This window comes from Rhamphochromis longiceps, linkage group LG22 (genome assembly GCF_057381845.1).
Source record: "Rhamphochromis longiceps isolate RC_006_pf linkage group LG22, R_longiceps_female_GT1.1, whole genome shotgun sequence".
NCBI lineage: Eukaryota > Metazoa > Chordata > Actinopteri > Cichliformes > Cichlidae > Rhamphochromis > Rhamphochromis longiceps.
In genome coordinates this window covers 5,170,910-5,193,476 of record NC_140577.1, presented here as the reverse complement: position 1 = coordinate 5,193,476, position 22,567 = coordinate 5,170,910, and the positions used below count along the sequence as shown (strand labels likewise).

At 38.5% G+C, this 22,567-nt stretch overlaps 1 protein-coding gene across 2 annotated transcripts; it reads left to right on the top strand.

Annotated features, from left to right (window-relative positions):
- Positions 1-5,133: 5,133 nt before the first annotated feature.
- Positions 5,134-21,716, top strand: LOC146643195 (major histocompatibility complex class I-related protein 1-like). 2 transcript variants are annotated; one of them, XM_085396636.1, is made up of 6 exons: positions 5,134-5,297; positions 6,710-6,973; positions 11,228-11,506; positions 17,680-18,006; positions 19,460-19,564; positions 21,585-21,716. In XM_085396636.1, exons 1-6 carry the CDS (start codon positions 5,240-5,242, stop codon positions 21,707-21,709), a joined length of 1,158 nt encoding a protein of 385 aa, XP_085252762.1. In that variant the 5' UTR covers positions 5,134-5,239; the 3' UTR covers positions 21,710-21,716. The 2 variants fall into 2 exon arrangements, with proteins under 2 accessions (XP_085252762.1, XP_085252761.1); XM_085396635.1 differs by having other exon boundaries at positions 19,457-19,564.
- Positions 21,717-22,567: the final 851 nt, after the last annotated feature.

Sequence of the window (22,567 nt, the reverse complement as noted above, 5' to 3'; positions counted from 1 at the left end):
GCAGTCCACAAATGTAATTAAACAGTATATGAGCGACTTTGGTCTTTGCGATGCATGGCGCTCCCTTCACCCCACCAGTAAGGAATATACTTTTTTCTCACATGTCCATCACTCCTACTCTCATCTGGATTATTTTTTGGTCAGCAGCTCACTGCTGAACGACATTTCAGACACTGAGATTCACCCTATAGCTGTCAGCGATCATGGTCCTGTATCTTTAACACTAATGCACAAGAATAATACTACGCCAAGTAAAAACTGGAGATTTAATACATCACTGCTTAAAGATGAAGACTTTATTAAATATTTTAAAAAAGAGTGGACTTCATATTTAGACTATAATGACACTCCCGAAACATCAGCTTCTGTTCTATGGGAAGCAGGGAAAGCTGTAATGAGAGGTAAAATAATTTCTTTCTCATCACATAAAAAGAAAAAACAAAACAAAAATATTCAGGAATTAGAAAAAAAAAATAAAAAATAACTAGAAGATGCCTACGCGTCCCACCAAGATCAGGAAACATTAAACAAAATACGCAAAACAAAACTAGAATTAAATGACATAATTGATAAAAAAGCAAAATTCTTAGTACAAAGACTACGCTTACAAAATTATGAACATGGTAATAGATCCGGTCAATTTCTAGCAAACCAGCTAAAAATAAATAAAGAAAAAACAACTATATGTGCTGTTCAAGATTCATCTGGGAACACAATATATGAACCGATACAAATAAACAACATTTTCAGGGATTTCTATAAAACGTTGTATTCACCAGAAATAAACCCATCTAAAAAAGAAATTGATCAGTTTTTGGACAACATAACTCTTCCAAAATTATTAGACACTCAAGCAATGGCACTGGATTCACCACTGACACCAGGCGAACTCCAGGAAGCCCTGATAAGTATGCACAATAATAAGGCTCCAGGTCCAGACGGCTTTCCTGCAGAATTCTACAAAGAATTCTGGTCGATTCTAGCACCAGTTTTTTACAGAACGTTGTTGGAAATCAACGAAAAGGGCAGATGTTATGCCCTTGAGTCAAAAGTCAGCGGTTGGTGTGTGTGCTGATTGAGCCACATAAGCAGAGTGATAAATAAGCTCAGAGTGAGACATTATTTCCACAAGAGATCTTTGTATCCTATGTGCGGAAATGGAGCGAGGGAGCGTCCTGTTCACTAACCTATCTTTGATGTACCCTTTCGCTTATGATGTCGTGAAAAAGTGCTCCGGCAGTTATTAAATAGGGACTAGTTCATGTTCACGCTAAGAGTGCTCTACACGTTCGCACCTCGGAAAACGTTCGTCTTTTTACATAAAAACAAGAAAGTCAAGCCTTGTGTGGAAGACCTCTTCTATTTGTTCGCTAGCTGTCTAACCTCACAGGGTCACGTGTCGTGAGGGCAGCATAGCAGACTTCCATCAAATATGAATTCTGCAAACATTAATCTCCTGCTAAAACCAGGCAAAGACCCTCTATATCCCTCAAGCTATTGTCCAATATCCCTTATAAATGTAGACCTTAAAATAATCTGCAAAGCTCTCTCAAAGAGACTGGAGAAAATAACCCCCCTCTTAATTCATCCTGACCAAACTGGTTTCATAAAAGGTAGGCACTCATCAACAAATACACGCAGATTACTTAATTTGATAGACTACTCATACAGTAAAAACCTAGAAACTACAATATTCTCTTTAGACGCAGAAAAAGCATTTGACAGAGTTAACTGGAAATTTCTATTTGCAACTTTACACAAATTTGGTTTTGGATCCTCTTTCATCAACTGGTTAAAAATATTATATAATTCCCCAACAGCTTGTGTCAGAACAAATGACCAAACATCCTCCAGCTTCTGTCTCTTGAGGGGCACCAGGCAGGGATGCCCACTCTCCCCTTCACTGTTTGCAATTTTTATTGAACCACTAGCAGCAGCAATTAGACAGAATTCAGTAATTAAAGGCATAAAATGCAAGAACGTGGAACATAAAATTAGCCTTTATGCGGATGATGTGTTACTCTTTCTCAAAAATTCACAAACCAATATCTCTGGGGTGATTGAATTGATAAACTCTTTTGCAAGAATATCAGATTACTCAATTAACTGGTCAAAATCTACAGTCCTACCAGAGAAGTGAGACTGAGGTAGATAATCTGCAGTTGTGCCCGTAAGGAGAGGAACTGAAAGAGTTCTTCAGCGTTTTCCAAACAGTGTATTCTCCAACTTTTCTTTTAGCTTCAGCTGCTGGTGGATGGATGGATTTACATGATTTTATTTTATATTAATGTTTGTGATTAAAAGAATGATTTTACATGAACTGAACCCATGTGTTTTCATTTAGTGCATTCATGAGTTCAACATTTCCATTCGTGCAGTAGTTACTGATAATATATCTGTGTTTCTAAAGTTGCATTTAGTTTAGATTGTGCCATGATACATCCGTATCCAGCTGCTAATAAGCTGGTGACACTCACTCTGTTTTGAATTACAGATTTAGTTTTGATTTTCACATCTTCACAGTTCATGTCAGTTATTTTCTACTGCTGCAGCCATGTTTTTCATCTAACACTTGTTTCGCTGGCAGTGTTTCTTTTTCTCTTTATTGAATTTCTTGTTTATTCTCATCTTCTTTCTTTACCTGTTTTTCCTTTCTCATTATTATTTCTTTCATCCATTCTCACTCTCTCACTTTCCCACCCTCCCACTCTCCAGTTCCTCCTTCAGTGTCTCTCCTCCAGAGGACTTTCTCCTCTCCAGTCAGCTGCCACGCTACAGGTTTCTACCCAGCCGTGATGTTCTGGAGGAAAGATGGAAAGGAGACCGATGAAGTTGTGCCCCACAGAGAGATCCTCCCCAACAATGATGGGACCTTCCAGATGAGTGTTGATCTGAATGTTTTATCAGTTCGACCAGAAGACTGGAGCAGATACGAGTGTGTGTTTCAGGTCTCTGATTTCAAGAAGAACATTCTCACCAAAGTTTTTGTTTGGAATCCAAGAATTGCAGCTGTTACTACTGAATAACTAATGGAGATTCTAATAGACAAGAAGAAACAAATTCAGTGCTTGTATATATAAAGTTATAACTTTTTTTATTCCAAAAATGCAAGATATCAATGTTATTAGTATTCTTAAAACGAATCCAGTTTAAATTTCAGGTTCACAGTTTATACCAGGGGTGTCAAACTTATGACCCGTGACACCAAACAAGCAGGAAAGATAAAGAAGAGATTAGCATGAAAACAACAAGACAGGGGTGGTTGTTACAAGGATAAGTGGAAAAGAATGGATGGATGTATTTCAATTAGTTCAATTAGTCAGTATTGTATAACGAAATAACAAGTACTATTGTTGGGAAGCCTATCAGTGACACCTTGTGAAGTTAATCACAATCACTCGTTGCTCTTCCAGCTTAAGCAACACAGCAGCCAATTTAACTAGTGATTCTGAGCCTTACAGTGCACTGGACATTTCCTTCTGTGTGGTGGCCAGCATTGTTATGCTAGTCTAGGCAGTTTAATGAACATTCTTGTGTCTTTCTGAAGGTGTTATTAATTATTCACATTTACAAATTCTGTTTGCGTTGTTGTCTAATTATTGTTGTCCCACCGGGAGGAGAAACTTGGGTCCAAAATGGGATCCTATTGGTGGCTCAGCTTGTTAATAAAGAGGGACAATTACTTACATACAACAAATTCCTTGCACTATATCATTTTCCAGTCAGTGGAATTCTCAGTGGTGCTTGGTGTCATTTCCTCAGATACTTTAATGTTATATAAAAACACTGACAGCTCAATATCTACCTCAGTCGCTCTCCCCGATCCAGCTGAGTCAGCAGTGGGAAAAATCTGCTTTTCCCAGGAACAATAAGAGAATATGTAGTTTATTCCAAGAAGATATCGTTTCTCTCCCATATATAATATCGTACTGAAATCAATATGTTTCGGATATCAACTGGAAGACAGTCTGGATGATCCCCCATAAATATCTAACTGTAAATAAGGTGAAGGAAGTTTAATTTAAAACTCTTCATAAATGTTACCCAGCCAGTCACCACATTGTAAAATTTAAAAGAGACATAAATAATAATTGCACTTTCAGTGGGGATCATCCAGAAACTGTGACACATCTTTTTTGGTACTGTTCTTCTAGACAGAGATTCTGGAAGGAATTTAGCAGGTTTGTTTTTGTCCATATTTTAAGGGAGTTTACGATGGGAAAATGTTTTATTCTGTTTCTTTAAGTTCCCCAAGAAGAGCGATAAATGTTTTTTTAATAAATTTGTTAATACTTTTAGCTAAATTTTTTATCCATAAATGTAAGTTTTCTGATAAAACATCATATTGCTGTCATTTTCTAAAGGATGTGGAATTGTACATAAAATCAATATCAGACTCCACCAACAAAAAGGCCCTCAAAACAATACAAATATGTGAATTTTTGCATGTATTCATATAATTATTTCTTTACCCCTGGTTTTGTGTGTTCATGTCCTTTTCTTTTGTATACTTCATCTGTTTGTATGTTTTGTACTCATTGTTTGTTCAATAAAGTTCATTAAAAAAAAAATCCCACTGACAGTGTATACAAAGTTTGACCATGATTCAGAGGTTGCTCAGGAGAGAGTGATTTAACCCTTTCATGCATGAATTATGACAACCTTAATCAGTTTTTTTCATAAGTATTTTTATTCATCATTAGGCATGAAAAAAAGATTTTTGAACTTGATTTTTTTTTAAACATGTACTTTTCATGTTTTTACATGTCCACTTAAATGGACAACATATGTTTTGACTTATGATTTTGACAGACGAATGAATAATATTCACTGTGTTGTGTTTATGTGCAAGTATACCATCAACACTGATACAAATACAAGAAAACAGCCTATGAATAGCTGTCCACTGTAGTGACCACTATGCGTGAAAGGGTTAAAATTGTGCTGATCAACGAGAGTGAAATGGACTGCTACGATTGGTCAGAATTAAGCACGTGAGAATGTTATAAACGTTACCGTTTTGTTTTTGTTTTTGTTTTTTTAAAAAAAAGGAAAACACATTCTGTCTTTTTTAACACTGGACGCTAGTCTTGATTTCGAGGACTTTTACTGTGAAAGAAAGGAACAGGAAGACGCTGTTTTTACACGTACGGTACATAAAACCTAACGGGTTTCTAGAATTGAACCGCTCAGCGAAAATTAACAGCAAAATTATTCTAGCAGTAATTACAGGATCACGATGAAGACAATATGTTTTTATTCATGTTGCTTCTTTTTTTATTCCACGTCATCTGCAGGTAAAGAGAAAATATTTTGAACTCATCTGACCCAGAGCAGGGCGTCAACTTTCGCTTTACTTTAAAGCTCTTTTTAGCCTGATTTTTCACGAAAATAACTGCGGATAAAAACCTCACCAAAACGAATACCTTTTTTATTACTCACTGTGTGATAACGGAAACTACAGCTGTGTTTGATTATCGCCGACGGTAGCAAAGTCTTTACTGTATAACGTGGTATATTTCGTGCCATAACATATTTGCCCCGTTGAACAAGTGTTTAGAAGGTTTTTGGATCAATACGCACATTACACACATTTTTATAGATGTTGGTTTAATAATTTAATGTCGATGTTACAAACGCATGCAAAACAGATGCAAACCAGATGACCAGATTTGGTCAAACATCTTCGTCAGAGTAAAAAGAATGGGGTTAATTTTGTCGTTGTTTTGCTTTTCTCTTGTCACATAGACTAATTTCCTTTGACTCCAGCGCCAATAATGCTAACTGAATCAGTATTTATATCCTGGGTGAAGTATTTATATCCTGGGTAATGTAAGATATATATTAGATTCCAAGACAATGAGAATATTATATTTTTCATTGTTTCTACCCTATCTCAGTTATTGTGTTGAAGTATGGGGGAATACATATGTGACTAATATGAAACCATTATATTTATTACAGAAGAGAGCGCTTAATTATGCATAATGTTAAATATAGAGAACACACTAATAGTTTGTTTATAAAATCGAAATTATTAAAACTAGAAGATATAGTGAAATTACAGAAATGAATTATTATGTTTAGGGCAAAAAATAAAACACTACCTCTTAAGTTACAAAGTTTATTTGTATTGTGTTCAGAAAATGGGGATGGCAGAAGGAAATTTTATTTTAAGCATCGGTTTGCTCGAACCACACAAAGGCAAATGTGTCCAACAGTCATAGGCATAAGAAACTGGAATTCTCTCAATGATCATCTTAAGTGTTGTACAAATGTTTCTCAATTTAAAATCTGCTATAAGAATAAAATGATAAACCAGTATAAAGAAATAACAGAATTTAATTGTAGAATAAATGATCCTTTCAGTTTGATATTTGGTGGTATTGCTCATTGTTGAGTATATTGTTCTGTTTGGTTTGTTTTGTTATGTGCAGAATATTGTCAGAGTGTAATTTTGGTTACTTGTATTGTCACAGATAGGGGGGAGGTGTCAATAAGAATTTATTCTTCTTCCTTCCCCTTTTCATGCATGGAAACAGTGTTACTTTAATTGAAAGGAAGGTTGTGTATGGGAAATGAATTACTGGTGTACCTTGTGTGAAACAAACAAACAAAAAAATCATACTGAACCAATCATGTTTCTGACATTTTCTCTGAATGTTTTATTTACTTTTATTTAACACTACAAAAATTGTTTATTCCACAGTGAAACACTCACTGCAGTATCTGGTCACTGCATCCTCTGGAGTCCCAAACATCCCAGAGTATATGGGTGCTATGATGCTTGATGACATTCAGCTGGGTTCCTGTGACAGCTTCAACAAGACAATAGAACCAAGACAGGACTGGGTGAAGAAGATGCTTGAAAACGAAACTGAGCTGTTGGAGAGATTGACTCAGGAGTGCTTTCAGGATCGGAAAAACTTTGGAAAGCGTATTTCTAGTCTGAAGGAGCAGTTCCAGAGTGAAGGTGCAGTAATATATATTTTTAGAACAATTATGTCAATTGATAAGCAAAAAGAAAACAATTGATATAAAATTATTTTGTTAATTATCAGTTAAAGATTTTTGAAGTCTTATTTTTGTTTTCACCAACTGAATCATAAACCTTGTTAGTGTGAGCGTTCTTTAAAAAGGATGATGAAGCAATAGTTCGAGTTTTGCATAAAAAATAATTAGACAGTGATATAGATTTTTCCTTTAAAAGCTTATATATATATATATATATATATATATATATATATATATATATATCATGCATCCATTGGACGTAAAATCTTATTGCACCAGCATGCATCTGCTCTTATATAACTATCATTAGCTTACAGCTTTAAGTGTTAAAGTTATGTGCTGACTAAAAATGAAGACAAAATGATAGTTTATTAAATATACCTGTAATAAAATTAGCAGATTGTCTCGATGGAATTTAGTAAACACAGCCATCTGCTCCTTGCTATCTAAAATATAATAAACAGGACACTGGAGTCAATTCTTGACCATCTCACACTTCTGTTTAATCAGTTTGACTAACCCTCTGTTTGACATTTATTCATTTGTGTGAAAACTATAACTTTAATCTCAGCCAAACCGATTTACTCGGAAACAAATAAAACACTGAAAAAAGCCAAACAATAACGTTTTTAAGTTATCTAAGTGACTTATATATTGTTTAACCTGAGTAGCCAAAACCATGGAGGTCTGAAAACGATGCGCAGACTATTAAATTAGTCCAGGGGCGTTTTTAGCCCATTTTTGGAAGTGCTGAAGCACCCCCAAAGATTTCTTACTTTTTTTTGGCAATATTTGCTGTTTGTGTCACACACTACTAAAAATATAAAAACCATACAGTACTTGGTTGAGACATAATGTTTTAACAACAAAAGTATAGATATCCCCCCCCCCCCCAAAAGAAAAGAAAAAAAAAAGGGTTTGTTCCAGCTCACCTCTCCCCTGCTCTGGTTCTAGCGCCCTTTCTGCCAGTAGCTGAGACGCAGTGGAGCAGAGGTGTAAGTGTCTGGCTTAAAACAGGACATTTTGGCTGCATTTAACCTTCAGTTACTCTTTATATAGTTTGGTAGGAGTCAGACCATGTTTCTTTTTTAGCTGAAAAACATTACACCAGGTAACCTGCAGTGTTGACAATGTGTTTTCCAACGATGTTTGCTACCCTACAATCTGTCCTACTCTGTAGTAAAATCAGCGACATTTGACCGTCCTGTTGCTCCCATTGAAATTTATACATTCTATTTATAATCTAAAATTTAAAATTGTCCGTAGCCTGCTGTTGTTACCACTGTCCTGTTTGAAAGCTGCTTATTTTGTCATATGTGCATGTGCAAAGGTACTAACTAGATAACTGACTGGATGCCTATTAACCTTATAACTCCTGTTGTGTGTGTGTGTGTGTGTGTGTGTGTGTGTGTGTGTGTGTGTGTGTGTGCACAGAGAGACAGCCAGGTTCATAATGGATACAAGGAAGTTTTTTCAAAAAAAGGAGCCACGTTAAGGTAAAAGTTTAAGATCAAATGATCCGTCAAGGAATAGGATAATGTTGGATCAGTGTTTCAATATTTATATCTTTTATTAGATGTACATGTGGTTTGGTTATTTGCCTTTTGGTTGAAAGTACACTGCGAGACGACTTTTTATTAGAGATCTTAATAGTATTTTTTTCATGTTAATGTAATTTTTTTTCATCTAATTGAATACAATATATTTGTGTATGATTGTCAGGTTACGATATGTATTTTTTTTATTCCAATCCATTCTTCCTTTCATCATTTAAATAACCTTTATCAGATTTGATGGTTTTGTTACAGAGTTTAAAAAAAGTGTTTTGCTTTTCTTTCATAAATGTGGGGATTAAATTGTGTTAAAATGTACAAAACAGTGATGCCATGTTTTATGACGAGGACCCAGGCACAGAGAGACTTGATGCATTTAAGAATCTTATGATTTAATAAAGAAATTTGCCGACTTGAACAATGATGGTAAAATTATGATGACTGATAATGGAGATGAAGACAACAGACAAAGAGGACAGGGAGGAACAGGGGTTTAAATGCACCAAGGAGACAGTCAGAGAGAACTCTGGACAACTGGAGACATTTAAGAATGCAGGGACTGACAGAGACAAGGAAGAAGTCTCATCATAAAGTTTACCTTGCCTGGCTGGGCAGCTCTCTGGGTGCTCAGCACCCCCAAAGCTCTGATCCTAGAATCACCCCTGAATTAGTTGTTGACGATTTTGATAGTCGACGTAATTGTGGCTGCCTTACTCTGGACAACTGTTTTTGTCATGTAATTGGATTGCACTTTGTCAGGCCCCTACCCTAAGACTTGACCAATTTGAGTGTCCCACCTGAAGGCTAGGCTTCTGCTGGTCTAGCCTTTATGGTCACTAAGGCACGTAAACCCCCTGACCGCATTAAGGGGGCAATCCCTCGGGAAAACAGAAAAGCAAAAAAACAACAAATGAAATGAAACATTGCTCATCAGATTCTAACAATTAAAACAGAACATTTACCTTAATTGGATGGCCTAATTCAAGTAAATTTGCAAAATGAAGTAAGAATAAAATAAGACCTCTCAATATAGCCAATACTTACAAAATGGGTTGGTATAGTAAAAAAACAACAACATAAACACCTGTTTATCGTGGTTTCATTGAAAATCAAATTAACAGAGAGACGTTAAACGCACCTCAGTGCCTGCCGTAGCTAAATGGGAGAAAGTACGTTCTTCGCAGCTGGATGGTTAATAAATTGGATTTAACTTAACCACAATACTTTGACATGAGTTCTTTATAAACTTGAGTCTAACATGTGGCAAGATGCGTCGCATGGATGTTTAGCTGGGGAGAGTGGCAGTTCTCTGCTGAGTGCTGTGTGAGCCTGCGCAAAAACAGAGCACGGAGGCATAGAGCGAACGAGACGTGAAACCTATCATCTCATTTGTGCCTTTTCCAGTGGATTTTTCAGCTACTATAATAAATCTTGTTCATATTCAGTTTGTGGGTAATCTATTATTTTCTTTCTCAACTTTTAAAAGTTTGACTTAAGGGGGCAGGACATTTGTTTAAGGGGTCATTGCCCCCTCTTGCCCCAGCGTATAGCCGGCCCTGGTGTTGCTGCTTTACCAGGTGTAACAATTAAGTTTAGTATCCAGGCATCCATGAAAATAGAATTTATTAAATTTAACGGAGTTCGAAGTTAACAGGAAGTTTGCTCGCTAGTTCCCACCTAAACATGATATAGCATGTTCTGACTGAGAAATTTGTGAAAAAATTAAAACATACAGCTCTGCTATCACTTCCAACATAAATTAAAAGAGAAATCTAAACAGCAGTGACGTTTGTAGGGTTACTGAAGTTGCACTAGCTGGTATATAATGATGTGCTACGTGAGATAATCCATCCACAATACGAGGTTAGTCATTATTAAACTGCAACAACATGGGAATAGAGCAGCTGTGAGAGAATTCAACGTGAATAAATCGATGGTACGGAAGTAGAGGAAGCAAGAATGAGTTGAGTAAAGTTTGAGTTATCGCTTAATGCGCCGTCAGTTTCTGTCAGTGGTCAGTTTCGATCTCTTGTTTTTCTTTTAATCTTGACACACCAAGCCTACTTTTACATGTTGCAGAATTCCATCACCTTCATATTCATATTTGATTACTTATTCTTTTTACCTCCGTTGTGGCTTTGTGTATATTTAGTTTAATATTTGTATCTCATGATTCATTCTTGTTGTAGTTAGTATTTACTTTGTTGCGTGGTTTCTTTAGTTTATTAGAAGTTTAGGACTCTTTTCTGTGGTTTCTTGTGAATTTATTATATTAATTTCAGTTTCTGTTCTGGTTAGTGATGTACACGTTGCTTCTGCTTAGTTCACCTTTATGTCCCAGCGTTGTCTGCATTTCTCCTTCCTTGTTCCCCTCTCTAGTTCTTCAGTCATCTATGTCGATTTAACCCTCGTTTCCTAATCTTATTTTATTTTGGTAACTGTTATTCTTAGTTTCTTGTGTTACATTTACTTCCTCTGCCCAAATATTTATACTTTCCAACCATGCATCCCACATGTGCTCTCCTCTCACTATCCCATGAGTGCGTTTGGGTCCACATCCTACCTGCCATGCATCATATCCATGACGCAGTGCACCCGTGACAATGTGCAATATTAAAATAATATATTGCTATCTCTCTTTTCTTTGTTTCTCTCTTCAGGTTTTCACATTTTACAGAACAGAGAAGTCTGTGAATGGGATGAAAAAACTGGAGAGGTGACTGGATTTTCACAGTACGGTTATAACGGAGAAGACTTTGTTGAGTTTGATCTGAACAGACTGACATGGATCGCAGTGAAACCAGAAGCTGCTATTACTAAACAAAGATGGGATGCTGACAGTGTTGGAACAAAATACAAGGAAAACTTCCTCACTAACATTTGTCCAGAGTGGATGAAGAAGTCTTTGTCCTATAGGAAAAGCTCCCTGCAGAGAACAGGTAGAGTCACACAACCTGATGTGGTTTCATCGACGCAGTAGTGTTTATTTTGTGTTGCATGGTCTTCCAAGAAATACAGTTGTATGACAAAACATTTTGGGATTAATTTTGTATTTCATCATTTTGTTTACAAAAAACAATACAAGAACACATTATACATTTTCAAAAATTAAGAAAACCATGTGCAAGGGTAGTTGTAGATAATATAACATTTTAAAAGATTGTAATGAAATCAGTTTCACATTTTTTGTAGCTCATTCCATTTAAAGGCAGCAAAATATTTTAGTTTAGCGTAAACAAGAGGTACACCTAATGTTAAAATATACTGTGATGTGTTTTCAAATCCCAGTTATCTCTGTACAGAACTCTGGATCGGCTCTCGTTCAAGGGTTCAGAGTCTCTCGTCCTAGGAGTATTACCACTATAGGTACCACAATAGAAACTTATTTAAACAGATGGTGTTGGGAATTCACCCAGCAACTAACTACCTCAATCTGAATTTCCACCCTGCTGCCCCCTAGGTGACGCACCCTACTAGCAACCCTGAATAGGTATTATCAACAGCCAATCTAGGTACTAGTGGTAGAGATGAAGATGGAGGCTTGAATGGAGCCTGAGTGATGAGGGAGAGACAGAGATGGGGAGGAGGTGGATTGCACTAAGCCAGGGGTCGGCAACCTGCGGCTCTTTAGTCCTTATAGTGCAGCTACGCGTGGTTTGGGAAATTAAATTAGAAGTATTTAGCTGAAGTGTATTTTATTTATGTTAGTTCTTTTTTAACTTGTAGTTCTAAATTGGAAGATTATTGTGATATTGAAATATAAAAATAAAATTATATTCTATTATTTCTTCATCGCTCAAAATAAGTGTCACACTCGCAGAAGCCGGTGTACCCGCCGAAACGCCGTGCATTTATCGAGACTTTCAACCCCAGGTAGACCAATTATGGATCTTCGGATCCACATTATGTCAGCAGCTCCACCGTGAACTATGTTAAAAACAAACACCGCTCACGCCTCACAGATGACAGCTTACAGTCCTGCGTAAAGATAAAAGTGACTTAATACAGCCCCGATTTGCAGACGCTGTGCGCAGAGGTTCGGGAGCAGAAGTCCCATTGTAAGCATACCATGGCAGACCGACGATATTTGTATGAACACGCTTTTCAGCATCTCTTTATTGACCACACATGGTTGCTGTGAGCTGACACAACAGCAGAGAGAGCACAGACGTTAAGGCGGCGAGGCGTGATTGCGGGTGCCGCTCAGGTGTGTCCGACTCCCCTGCAGGTGCGCTGCACACCACGCCCCGCCACACGCATTAACCTGATAAAATACATATTTAGGCAGAATTTTGCAAATATCTATTTTTCATCTTTTAGCAGCATAGAGCTTTTTTTCCAATTACTTTTTAAAAGTCAGGTCAAGGCTCCAAAATCCCAAAGGCGATATAAGGGTGACGGCTCACAACAGTTTTTGTTTGCTACATGGATCATTTTTAGTTCAGCTGGGTGTCTTTCCTTTTGTTATATTTCTTTAAGAGTTCAAAATGTGTTAATTACATAAATAAAATGTAATTTTCTCTGTAGCACTTCATGGATTTCATAAACAACACACCTTAGTTGTTCACACAAAGCATAAAGGTAAAAAAAAAAAACAGTATATACAGTGTTATCTTCATTTTAGATGTCAAAAACTATTTGCGGCTCCCAGTGTTTTCTTTTGCGTGGAAACCGGGTCCAAATGGCTCTTTGGGTCTTAAAGGTTGCTGACCCCTGCACTAAGCTGTCTGTACGGGAGACTGAAAGATGCGCAGTGAGATTTAAAGTACGAGGAGTGAGGACTGATTGGCCTGACAAAGGCCTGGAGAAAGATCATTGGTTTAAACCCACCATGTTACAATTAGCTTCACAGCGCGGGAAAGTGGAAGTTATGTAATGATTAGATTTGTCACTAACACATAGGAAGCAAATAGATGAGTACCTACCTTATTGAATTTCCGCATAAGCTTCATTACATTACTTCATTACTGAGCCTAAGAAGCTTCTGATAGTTTGAGTCCATTTGAGTTAATTGGTGACACAACTGTGGATGAAAATAAAGGCACACCCCAAACACAGAGCCTCTTTCTTTGACATCATGTGAAAATCAAGAGAAATCAACCAAGACATCAAGAAAAGAACTGTCAACCTCCACAAGTGTGACTCATCCTTAAATGCAATTTCCAGATGCCTGAAGGTCCCACGTTCATCCATTCAGACAATAATATGCAAAAAATATGGGAATGCACAATCATCATACTGCTTGGGAAGAAGACAGATTCTGAGTCTCAGAGAGGAAAGATTTTTGGTCGAAAAGTGTAAATCAACAGCAAAAGACCCTGTGGAGATGAAGGCTGAAGACAGTGTCAAAACAAGTCCTGTACCACCATGAGCTGAAAGGTTTCTCTTGGAGGAGAAAGGCATTACTTCACAACCACTATAAAAAAGCCAGAATACAGTTTGCAAATGCACAGGGAGACATGTCCTGTGGTCTGACAAAACCATTGGCCAATGATAAACTGTATATTTGGAGGAAAAAGGGGGAAGCTTTGAAGCCTCAGAACACCACGCCAACTGTGAAGTATAGGGGTGGTAGCATCATGTTGTGGAGCTGTTTTGCTGCAAAAGGAACTCATGCACTTCACAAAGTAGATGGCATCCTGAGAAAAGAAAATTATTTGGACATATTGAAGCAACATCTAAAGACATCAGCCAGGAAGATGAAGCTTGGGCGCAAATGAGTCTTCCAAAACTAAATAAACTGACCCGCAAGGCCAGTAATGTTGTGGGGATGGAGCTGGACTCCCTTAGGATGGTGTCTGCGAGGCAGATGTTGTCCAAGATGAGGAGAATGCTGGATATTACCTCCGACCCACTCTATGGCATGCTGTCTAGTCACAGGAGCACGTTCAGTGAGAGACTGAGACTACTACAAAGCACCACTGAACGACACAGGAAATCATTCCTGCCCATGGCCATCTCCCTGTACAAGTCCTCCATCTAAAACACTGTAAGCACTGCAGTACAGTGTATTGCAGTGCAATACACACTCTACAATAAAATAGCAAATGACAAAGTTCACTGGTTAGAGTCAAATGTCAATGTTCTGCCTCTGTAATATTCTTTGTCAATATTCCTGATATTTACAACAACCTCTGTAATATTCTTGATTTTTCTAATTGAGCAGTTTGTATATATTAGTGCCATTTCTCAAATGTGTAAACTCTGTAACATATTGTATTATTTAATAGTTTAGTCCAGGGGTGGGCAAACTTTTTGGCTCAGGGGCCACGCTGAAGTTTAAAATTTACAAAACGGGCCAGGCCAGCACCAGATGCATACATATCAAACAAAAACATTAAGAAAGCATTATAGCGGCGGCAGTGATGACGATGGGGGAGCCGCGCGAGGGGCTGCTCCAGCCGGGAGCGGCGGCGGTGAAGGAGGAGCTGAGCGAGGAGACAGAGGTCCCCGTGCCAGGGGAGTCTGCCAGGGGAGCTGCATGGCATTTGCATTTGCTATCATGCCCCGCCAACTTAAATATGGTACTGGGTCCTGCATTGTGGTTGTTGTTGGTTGTGTTGTTATGTTGAGTTGGGAGCAGGAGAGCTGCAGCTCTGTGTGTCCGAATAAAGAGATGCTTCAAAGCATGACTGTTTGCCGTGGTCATTCACAAAGTACTTAATTAGAGTAACGCCACACTGCGTACCCCGCGAGACACACCAATCTTCGGCTGGCCGGAATAAAATGCCCAACGGGCCGGAGGTGGCCCGCGGGCTGTAGTTTGCCCACCCCTGGTTTAGTCTGTTACCGTTACTGTCTTGGAGCACCTGTAACCCACATAATTTCCTTAGGGAAAAGGACAGTGACCCCAAGCATACCTCCAAATTAGCTACAAAGTGGCTTAAGGGCAACAAAAGTCATGGTACTTGAGTGGCCATCACAAAGCCCTGATCTCAGTGCCATAGAAAATTTGTGAGCGGCACTGAAAAGACAAATGCGACCAAGGAGGCCTACAAACCTGACCCAGTTACACCAGTTCTGTCAAGAGAAGTGGGCCAAGATGCCAGCAAACTATTATATAAAACCTTTGGAAGGACATTTGGCCCTAGTGAAACAGTTTCAGGACAATTCTACAAAATACTAAGGATGTGTGTATACTTCTGACTTTGATGAAAATAATAAAAAAATACCTAACAATTTTCTCTCTATTTATTCTGACATTTCACAAAAAACATGTTAATATTTATTGATCTAAAACCAAAAAGTTTACTGTATGTGTTTTTTTCAGAAGGATGTAAATGTCTGGTTTCAACTGTACATGTAATTGTACCTTGAGCTTTCCTGCTGCTCCGCTCCTCCCCTCTTACCAAGTTATGCCAGAGGACACAGAGCAGACACATTTGCTCACTAGTGCTGTCTAAAACCTGGTCAGCTTGAAGTTTTAGGAGGGAAAACAGAACAAACCACAGCAGAGAGCAAGTGATCAACACTTGCTTCCAGACGTTCTTGTTGCCAATTTTTAAAATATTTTTCACCGTACCATGTTATTGAATACAACAACAACTACTTCTGAACGTTAACTGTTTATCACCTCTTCAGACATTTTCACTTCAGACCACAGGAGAAACACACCTTTTCATCATTTCCAAGATTTATTGATGATTTCTTACATTAATTAGTTAAAATTCTTTTGAAAAAGAGTTTCCATATTGCAGTTTATTTAGGATTACATTTAGCTTAAAGAGTGCAGTGTTACATCTTAGTATAACTGCAAGAAACCTGGTAACTCTTTGACTTGAATAGCTTGTTCTGTTTTAAATTACAAATTCAATTTTGTTTTGATTTTCAGATGTTTGCTTTAGTTATAGTCACAATTATCTATGGAGCTTGGAAAGAAAGCGACTGGACTTCTTTAAGCTTCTTGAAGACGTTTCACCTCTCATCTAAAGAGCTCCTTTAGTTCTAAAACGAAATGGTATTAGTATTTAAATGCTAGTGGGGGTTGACCCCTAACCCACATGATTAGTCATGTGACTCATCGCATGACCCAAGTTGTGAAAAAAGGTGTGGGTCATGTAAGGACAAGAAACGCATTATTGGCTAAAACAAGCATTCAATATTTATTATTTACTGTTACTGATGCTCATGTTGGTTGCTTTTGTAGTTTCCTTACTGTGTTTTTTTCTTTTTGCTTGTTTTTTTCAGAAGGTGTTGAAGCAGATTTTCAGTGTCTTAACAGTGTAAAATCACTAACCAAATTATCGACTTGTGTTGGAGTAGCCCAAGCCACCATTCACTTTTTTTGCTTTTATACATTAAACACCTTTCTTTAACCTATCATGTGACCTATTGAGGCCACATGATGCAAGATGTGAGTAGGGGTTGAGGCACCTGGGACTGGATCTCCAAACTACATTGTAGATAACGGACAGTTGGTGTTGTAAGCCACCCCCTTTTTTCATCTGAAACCTCTGGTAATAATGACCCATAACTTTTTTTTTCACACTTTGGCTCATGTGACGAGGCACATAATCAATAGTGGGTCAATGACCGTCTTAAGGGACAGGGTTTAGATACCTGGGACTCTCCAATATTTGCCCCACAGTCATGACAATTTGCATATTAATGATCATGAAACTGACCTCACGGTCCATTGTTATTCAGTGGTGCTAGTTTCAGTCATTATGCAAATGTAGTTTTTTTGGGGAATCCTACAGTCAGCTAAGAATGTGAAAGTCACTTGGATGAGTGACAAAATGTTTCTCCCACTGAAAAAACTACGTCCAGATGAACAGATAAACTTTTTGTGATTACTTTACCTCGATGATTGAGCGTGCATAGAGACATTTCCGCCATTTGGTTTCTCGGATGAGAGCTGAAACGTCTACAAGAAAGTTTCTTTCCAAGCTTCATAGACTATCATAACTTGGAAGCCTGAAAACCTACACAGAAAATCAGTCACAATTATTTTCCGCTGATACTATAATGTTTTATATGTAACACATACACTGTACATATACTCCTATTGAATTTCTTTTTCTTTGTTTTTCTTTGTATCCTCATCTGGTTTATTTTCTAATTGCTATTTCTTCCTTCCCCCTGCCTGCATTGCCTCCATCTGTCTCTACAGTTCTTCCCTCAGTGTCTCTTCTCCAGAAGACTCCCTCCTCTCCGGTCAGCTGCTACGCTACAGGTTTCTATCCTAAAAGAGTCATGATGTTTTGGATGAAAGATGAAGAAGAGATCCATGAAGGTGTGGATCACAGAGAGATCCTCCCCAACGATGATGAGACCTTCCAGATGAATGTTGATCTGAATGTTTCATCAGTCAAACCTGAAGACTGGAGAAGATATGACTGTGTGTTTCAGCTCTCCAATAGTGAACAAGTCATCACCAAACTGGACAAAACAGTGATCAGAACAAACTGTGCAAAAACAATACTTTGCAATGATGGAGGTGAGAGAAACATTATGTTTGCTGATATTGTTAATGTAATGCTTGATTTGTTTATCCTACATTGGATCCCAGGAGGCATAGCTATTCATGTTGGGAATAACTCTTGTAGATCTTAATGGGGAAGAATTTCTTCTTTTTTCTTAAATTATTGTATATTACAATCATTTTCTCTCTCTTTCATTGTACATATAAGTTGTTACTGTTAATATTAGTAAGAAAAAAATCATAACCCCCTTAATGTGATATTAGAACTTCTACATTTGTCACCAAACTACATAAATCCATGACCAAAGGGGCAGAAACAACATAAGTAATCGATCAATCAAGTAAGAGCAACTCATTTATTTCCCATGACTGCTAAAACTGTGTATTGTCTATAATGTGGTGCTTCAATGTCCATCCACCCACTTACTTCCCCTTATTTGGGGCCAAGTTGTGGGGGACAGCAGACTAAGAAGGTCTGGCAGAGAAGTCAGACCTCCCTCCCTCTCCCTAGCCGCCTGCTCCACCTTATATGGGGGAACACCAAGGAATTCCCAGGCTAGCCAAGAGATGTAATCTCTCCAGGGTGTCGTGCCCTAGGGCCTCCATCTGGTGAGACATGCCTGGAACAGTTGCCAAACTACTTCAGCTGGCTCCTTTTAATGTGGACGAGTAGCTGCTCTCCTCTGAGCCCCTCTTGAATGGCTGACCTCCTCACCCCATCTCTAAGGGAGGGGCCAGGCCCTAGTTTCTGTCGCTTGCATTTGTATCTCATTCTTTCAGTCACTACCCAGAGCTTGTAACTATAGGTGCTCAGTTCTCTCTTCACCATGATGGACTGGTACAGCATCCGCATTACTGCAGATGCCGCCCCAATCCATCTGTCAATTTCTCACTCCCCTCACCCGTCACTTGTGAACAGTACCCTGATAGATTTAAACTCATCCACTTGGGGGAGTGATCCCCAAGGCCTCCACCTCTGACTGCCACACATTGCAGCCAACACCTATTTCCCCTGGGAGTGGTAGGCTTACAGGAGGGCTTCTGACTGTTTCTTTGATTCAGAGTATGTGAGGTGTTACTGGTGTTAAAACTTGTAAGAATACCCTTTTTAAAGTTTACACTTTATACCATGTAACTCTGATAGTGAACTTCTACATTTTAAAATTCAACACTGTCTCTAACGTGTGTCTAATAAAATCCTCAGTTTATTTATGGCTTTTCACTGAGGCATATGTTACTGAATGCAGTTAGAAGTGAAAACTAGAGCTCCCGCTAATGAGTTACATAGTTAGTAATATAATTTTAGTGCATTTGTCCTGCTTAATTGAAATATGTAGTGTAGATGAAACCTATAGGATGGATGTGTGATTTTATTATAATGTTTTAGGCAACTGTTGTTGTGATTTGGCGCTATGTAAATAAAACTGAACTGAATGTACTTTTTAAAATTTTGTTTTTTACTTAGTAGAGACGCCTGATGCCAGGATGACTGCTGTCATCACTGCAGTGGTTGCTGCAGTGGTTGTTCTTTCTGTGGCTGCTGTTGGATTTGTTGTTTACAAAAAGAAAAAAGGTAAGAGATTCAAATGAGCGCAGCTGGCATTCTGATACAGACTGTAAACCTGAACTCATCTGGCATTTTGAAATCCTTTTTTTATTTCAGAAAAACAGTGTACCTTGAAAGTAAACGTCTATATAGTGGTCCCTCTCTATAATGCGTTTCACCTTTTGTGGCCTCGCTGTTTCACTGATTTTCTTTGTGCAATTTTGCATACTTTCTTTTTTTTTTGCGTCCTTATAAGGCTGCAGACCATTGTCAATCAATCTTGTGCTGTGTCTCCTGTACAGTACAGATTGTGTTCAACTTGTCAAATTTACATAATTCTTCGATCTCTACAGTGTGACTCTGAAGTGCTGTACTGTATGTATGTAAGTTTTCTCCCCAACAAACACAACAATGTCGCCAAACCTTTTTGCACCGTCAAAGGCACCTGCGGTAGCACTCAAAAAGAAAAGAAAAGGCAGAGGAAGATGCTAACCGTCGCACAAAAAGTTAGACTAATGGACATGCTAAAGGACGGTAGAAGTTACCGTATTTTTGGGACCATAAGGTGCACAGAATTATAAGGCGCATTAAGCGAAACAAAACTGTCAGATAAGTCAAACTTTACTCAACTGCATATAGAAGTCATTGAGTCCATGGACTCAAGTAGCTGCATCAATGCACTACGCAGACTTTTTGCTTTAAGAGGGCCTGTGAAGCAGCTGAGGTCAGACTGTGGTACAAACTTTGTTGGAGCATGTTCTGAATTAGGAATAAGACAAGATGATCAGAGTCAAGACAAGATCCTGAGATACCTCTACGAACACGGCTGTACATGAGAGTTCAACCCTCCACATGCCTCGCATATGGGAGGTGTGTAGGATTGGTGTAACCAGGAGGATACTGGACTCCATGTTGTCTCACGGTAAACACAGTTCCCTGACTCATGAAGTGCTCTGTACCTTGATGGCAGAGGTGTCTGCTATAATCAATGCAAGGCCATTAATCCCAGTCTCCTCCGATCCTTCTTCACCACTGCTGCTGACTCCTGCTATGATAGTAACGCAGAAACCTGGTGTACCACCTCCAGCTGGCGAGTTTGTTGGAAAAGAACTTTTGAAGTGCCAGTGGAGACGAATACAGGTACTTGCTGATGAATTCTGGACGCTCACCTTCCTGGCTCTTGAAAAGTAGTTTGGCTGGCTGTTTATCTATGTTCACACTCAGGGAGTTTAACACATAGAGAGAACAGTACATTATATATTTTTGAACATATAGCATAATGATAATACTAGTTATTGTAAACTTTACAAACCACCCAGCAGTATTCAAAGGAGCTTGCAAAGAAAAGCGTCTGGACTTCTTTAAGTTGCTTGAAAACGTTTCACCTCTCATCTGAGAAGCTTCTTCAGTTCTAAGGTCAAATGGTATAGTATAGTATAGTATAGCACGTATAGTGCATCTGCAGGTAAATGAACATCAAATCTCTAAGACAGACTGAAATCTGTATATTTATCACCCTTATGATAAAACCCATGTCAGCCATTGGTTTATGGACTTTGTATTTTGAAGCCTCAACATTTGCTTTATTGCTATTGCTACGTTGGTTTTTGTGAGCCTTTTGGGACCATATTAGAATCTGGAGTCGTGCACACTATTGTTTCATTTAGTGTGTATCCATAAGATTCGTACAGCAGATCCAAGTTGTGCCTTGAAAACAGGAAAGTCGTTTGCATAGAGGAGAACTTTAATAGCAGGCTTGTACAAAGTGAGGCTTTGTGCTCACATTTGCTGCAAACACTCGTTTTACCCTGTTTGATGCAGAATTCACTTGAAATCATGCAAGAACTGGACTTGTTTTTTATAATGTGTTCTTGTGAATTGATTGTGTATCGCGTATGTTTGATTTGACTTTCTGCAAGACAACAGTCGCCCGCTGGCCAAAAAGGTTTTCCAAATACCTCCACGTGATCTAGCCTTGATTTAGAAAAGAATAGCAAAAAAAATCTGCACCTCCTGCTTCAGATGCAATTTGTGTTTCTGTGTTCAGAGGCAGCGGTGAGAGGGGAGACCTCGGATCATCCAGCTGGAGAGCCTGACCAGGAGGAGTCGAACATTAACTCAGCTCTTCCAGGGCACCCTGCAGACTCGGCTGCTGGCAACAGCGAGGGATGACGTGAACGCCAGTGAGCCAGCGAGTCAGACCTTCTGAGGACGGTTTCACTTTTCTCTCTTCCGTATAATTGACTCTTTCCTCTGTCTCTCAGCTCCTTGTCTCAGAGTGGGAGGGATTTGAAGCACAAAGGGAAGATGTCATGGTCCTGGGTCGAGCGACCCAGTGTTTGAGTTTTATGTATCTTTTGTATTCATTTGTGCCCTAGCTTAGCACATCTAGTTTATTTTGAGATTGCTATTTAGTCCTTTGTTCCTTAGTTGTCATCTCCCCCTGTACTAAGTCTCCCTGGTTCATGCGTCATGTCTGCGTGGTTATGTTTAGTTCATGTCATGTCTAATCTCCATGTTTCCTGTTTTACTTTGAAAGTCTGTATTCAATGTCAGTGTATTCAGTTTCACTTCTCCTGTCCCGTCGTTAGGTTCATGTGTGTCAGCTGTGCTCCCATGTGTGGCTACTTCCCCTGATCATCCCTCATGTGTATTTAGTCTCTGTGTTTCATACAGTCTGTGTCGTGTCGTCTGTGTTCCCACCCTCCATGTCCTCACGGCCAGTCTGTACAATCATCGTCATGGTTTTCTGAGTCTCCTTTAGAGATGGCACGATACCGATATCATAAATTTGGCTATCTGCCGATACCGATATAGTGTTTTTTAATCAACAAAACTGTTTTTTAAATATTTTGCTGCATTTTGTATAAGTTCATACTCAAGTTTAAAACAACAACTACACTAAAACTATTCTGTTATACCTGTATGCAAAAAAAAATATTTCATAGTTCAGCAATACTGATCAATCTAATAAACTTAAACCTACACCATCCTCCCTATTCTGGTATTTTAAAGAGTACTTAGCATAAA

Coding starts and splice junctions, on each gene's coding strand:
- LOC146643195 (XM_085396635.1), top strand. CDS start 5,240: ATGAAGACAATATGTTTTTATTCATGTTGCTTCTTTTTTTATTCCACG. Junction 5,298..6,709: donor TTATTCCACGTCATCTGCAG/GTAAAGAGAAAA, acceptor TTTATTCCACAG/TGAAACACTCACTGCAGTAT. Junction 19,565..21,584: donor TGTTTACAAAAAGAAAAAAG/GTAAGAGATTCA, acceptor TTCTGTGTTCAG/AGGCAGCGGTGAGAGGGGAG.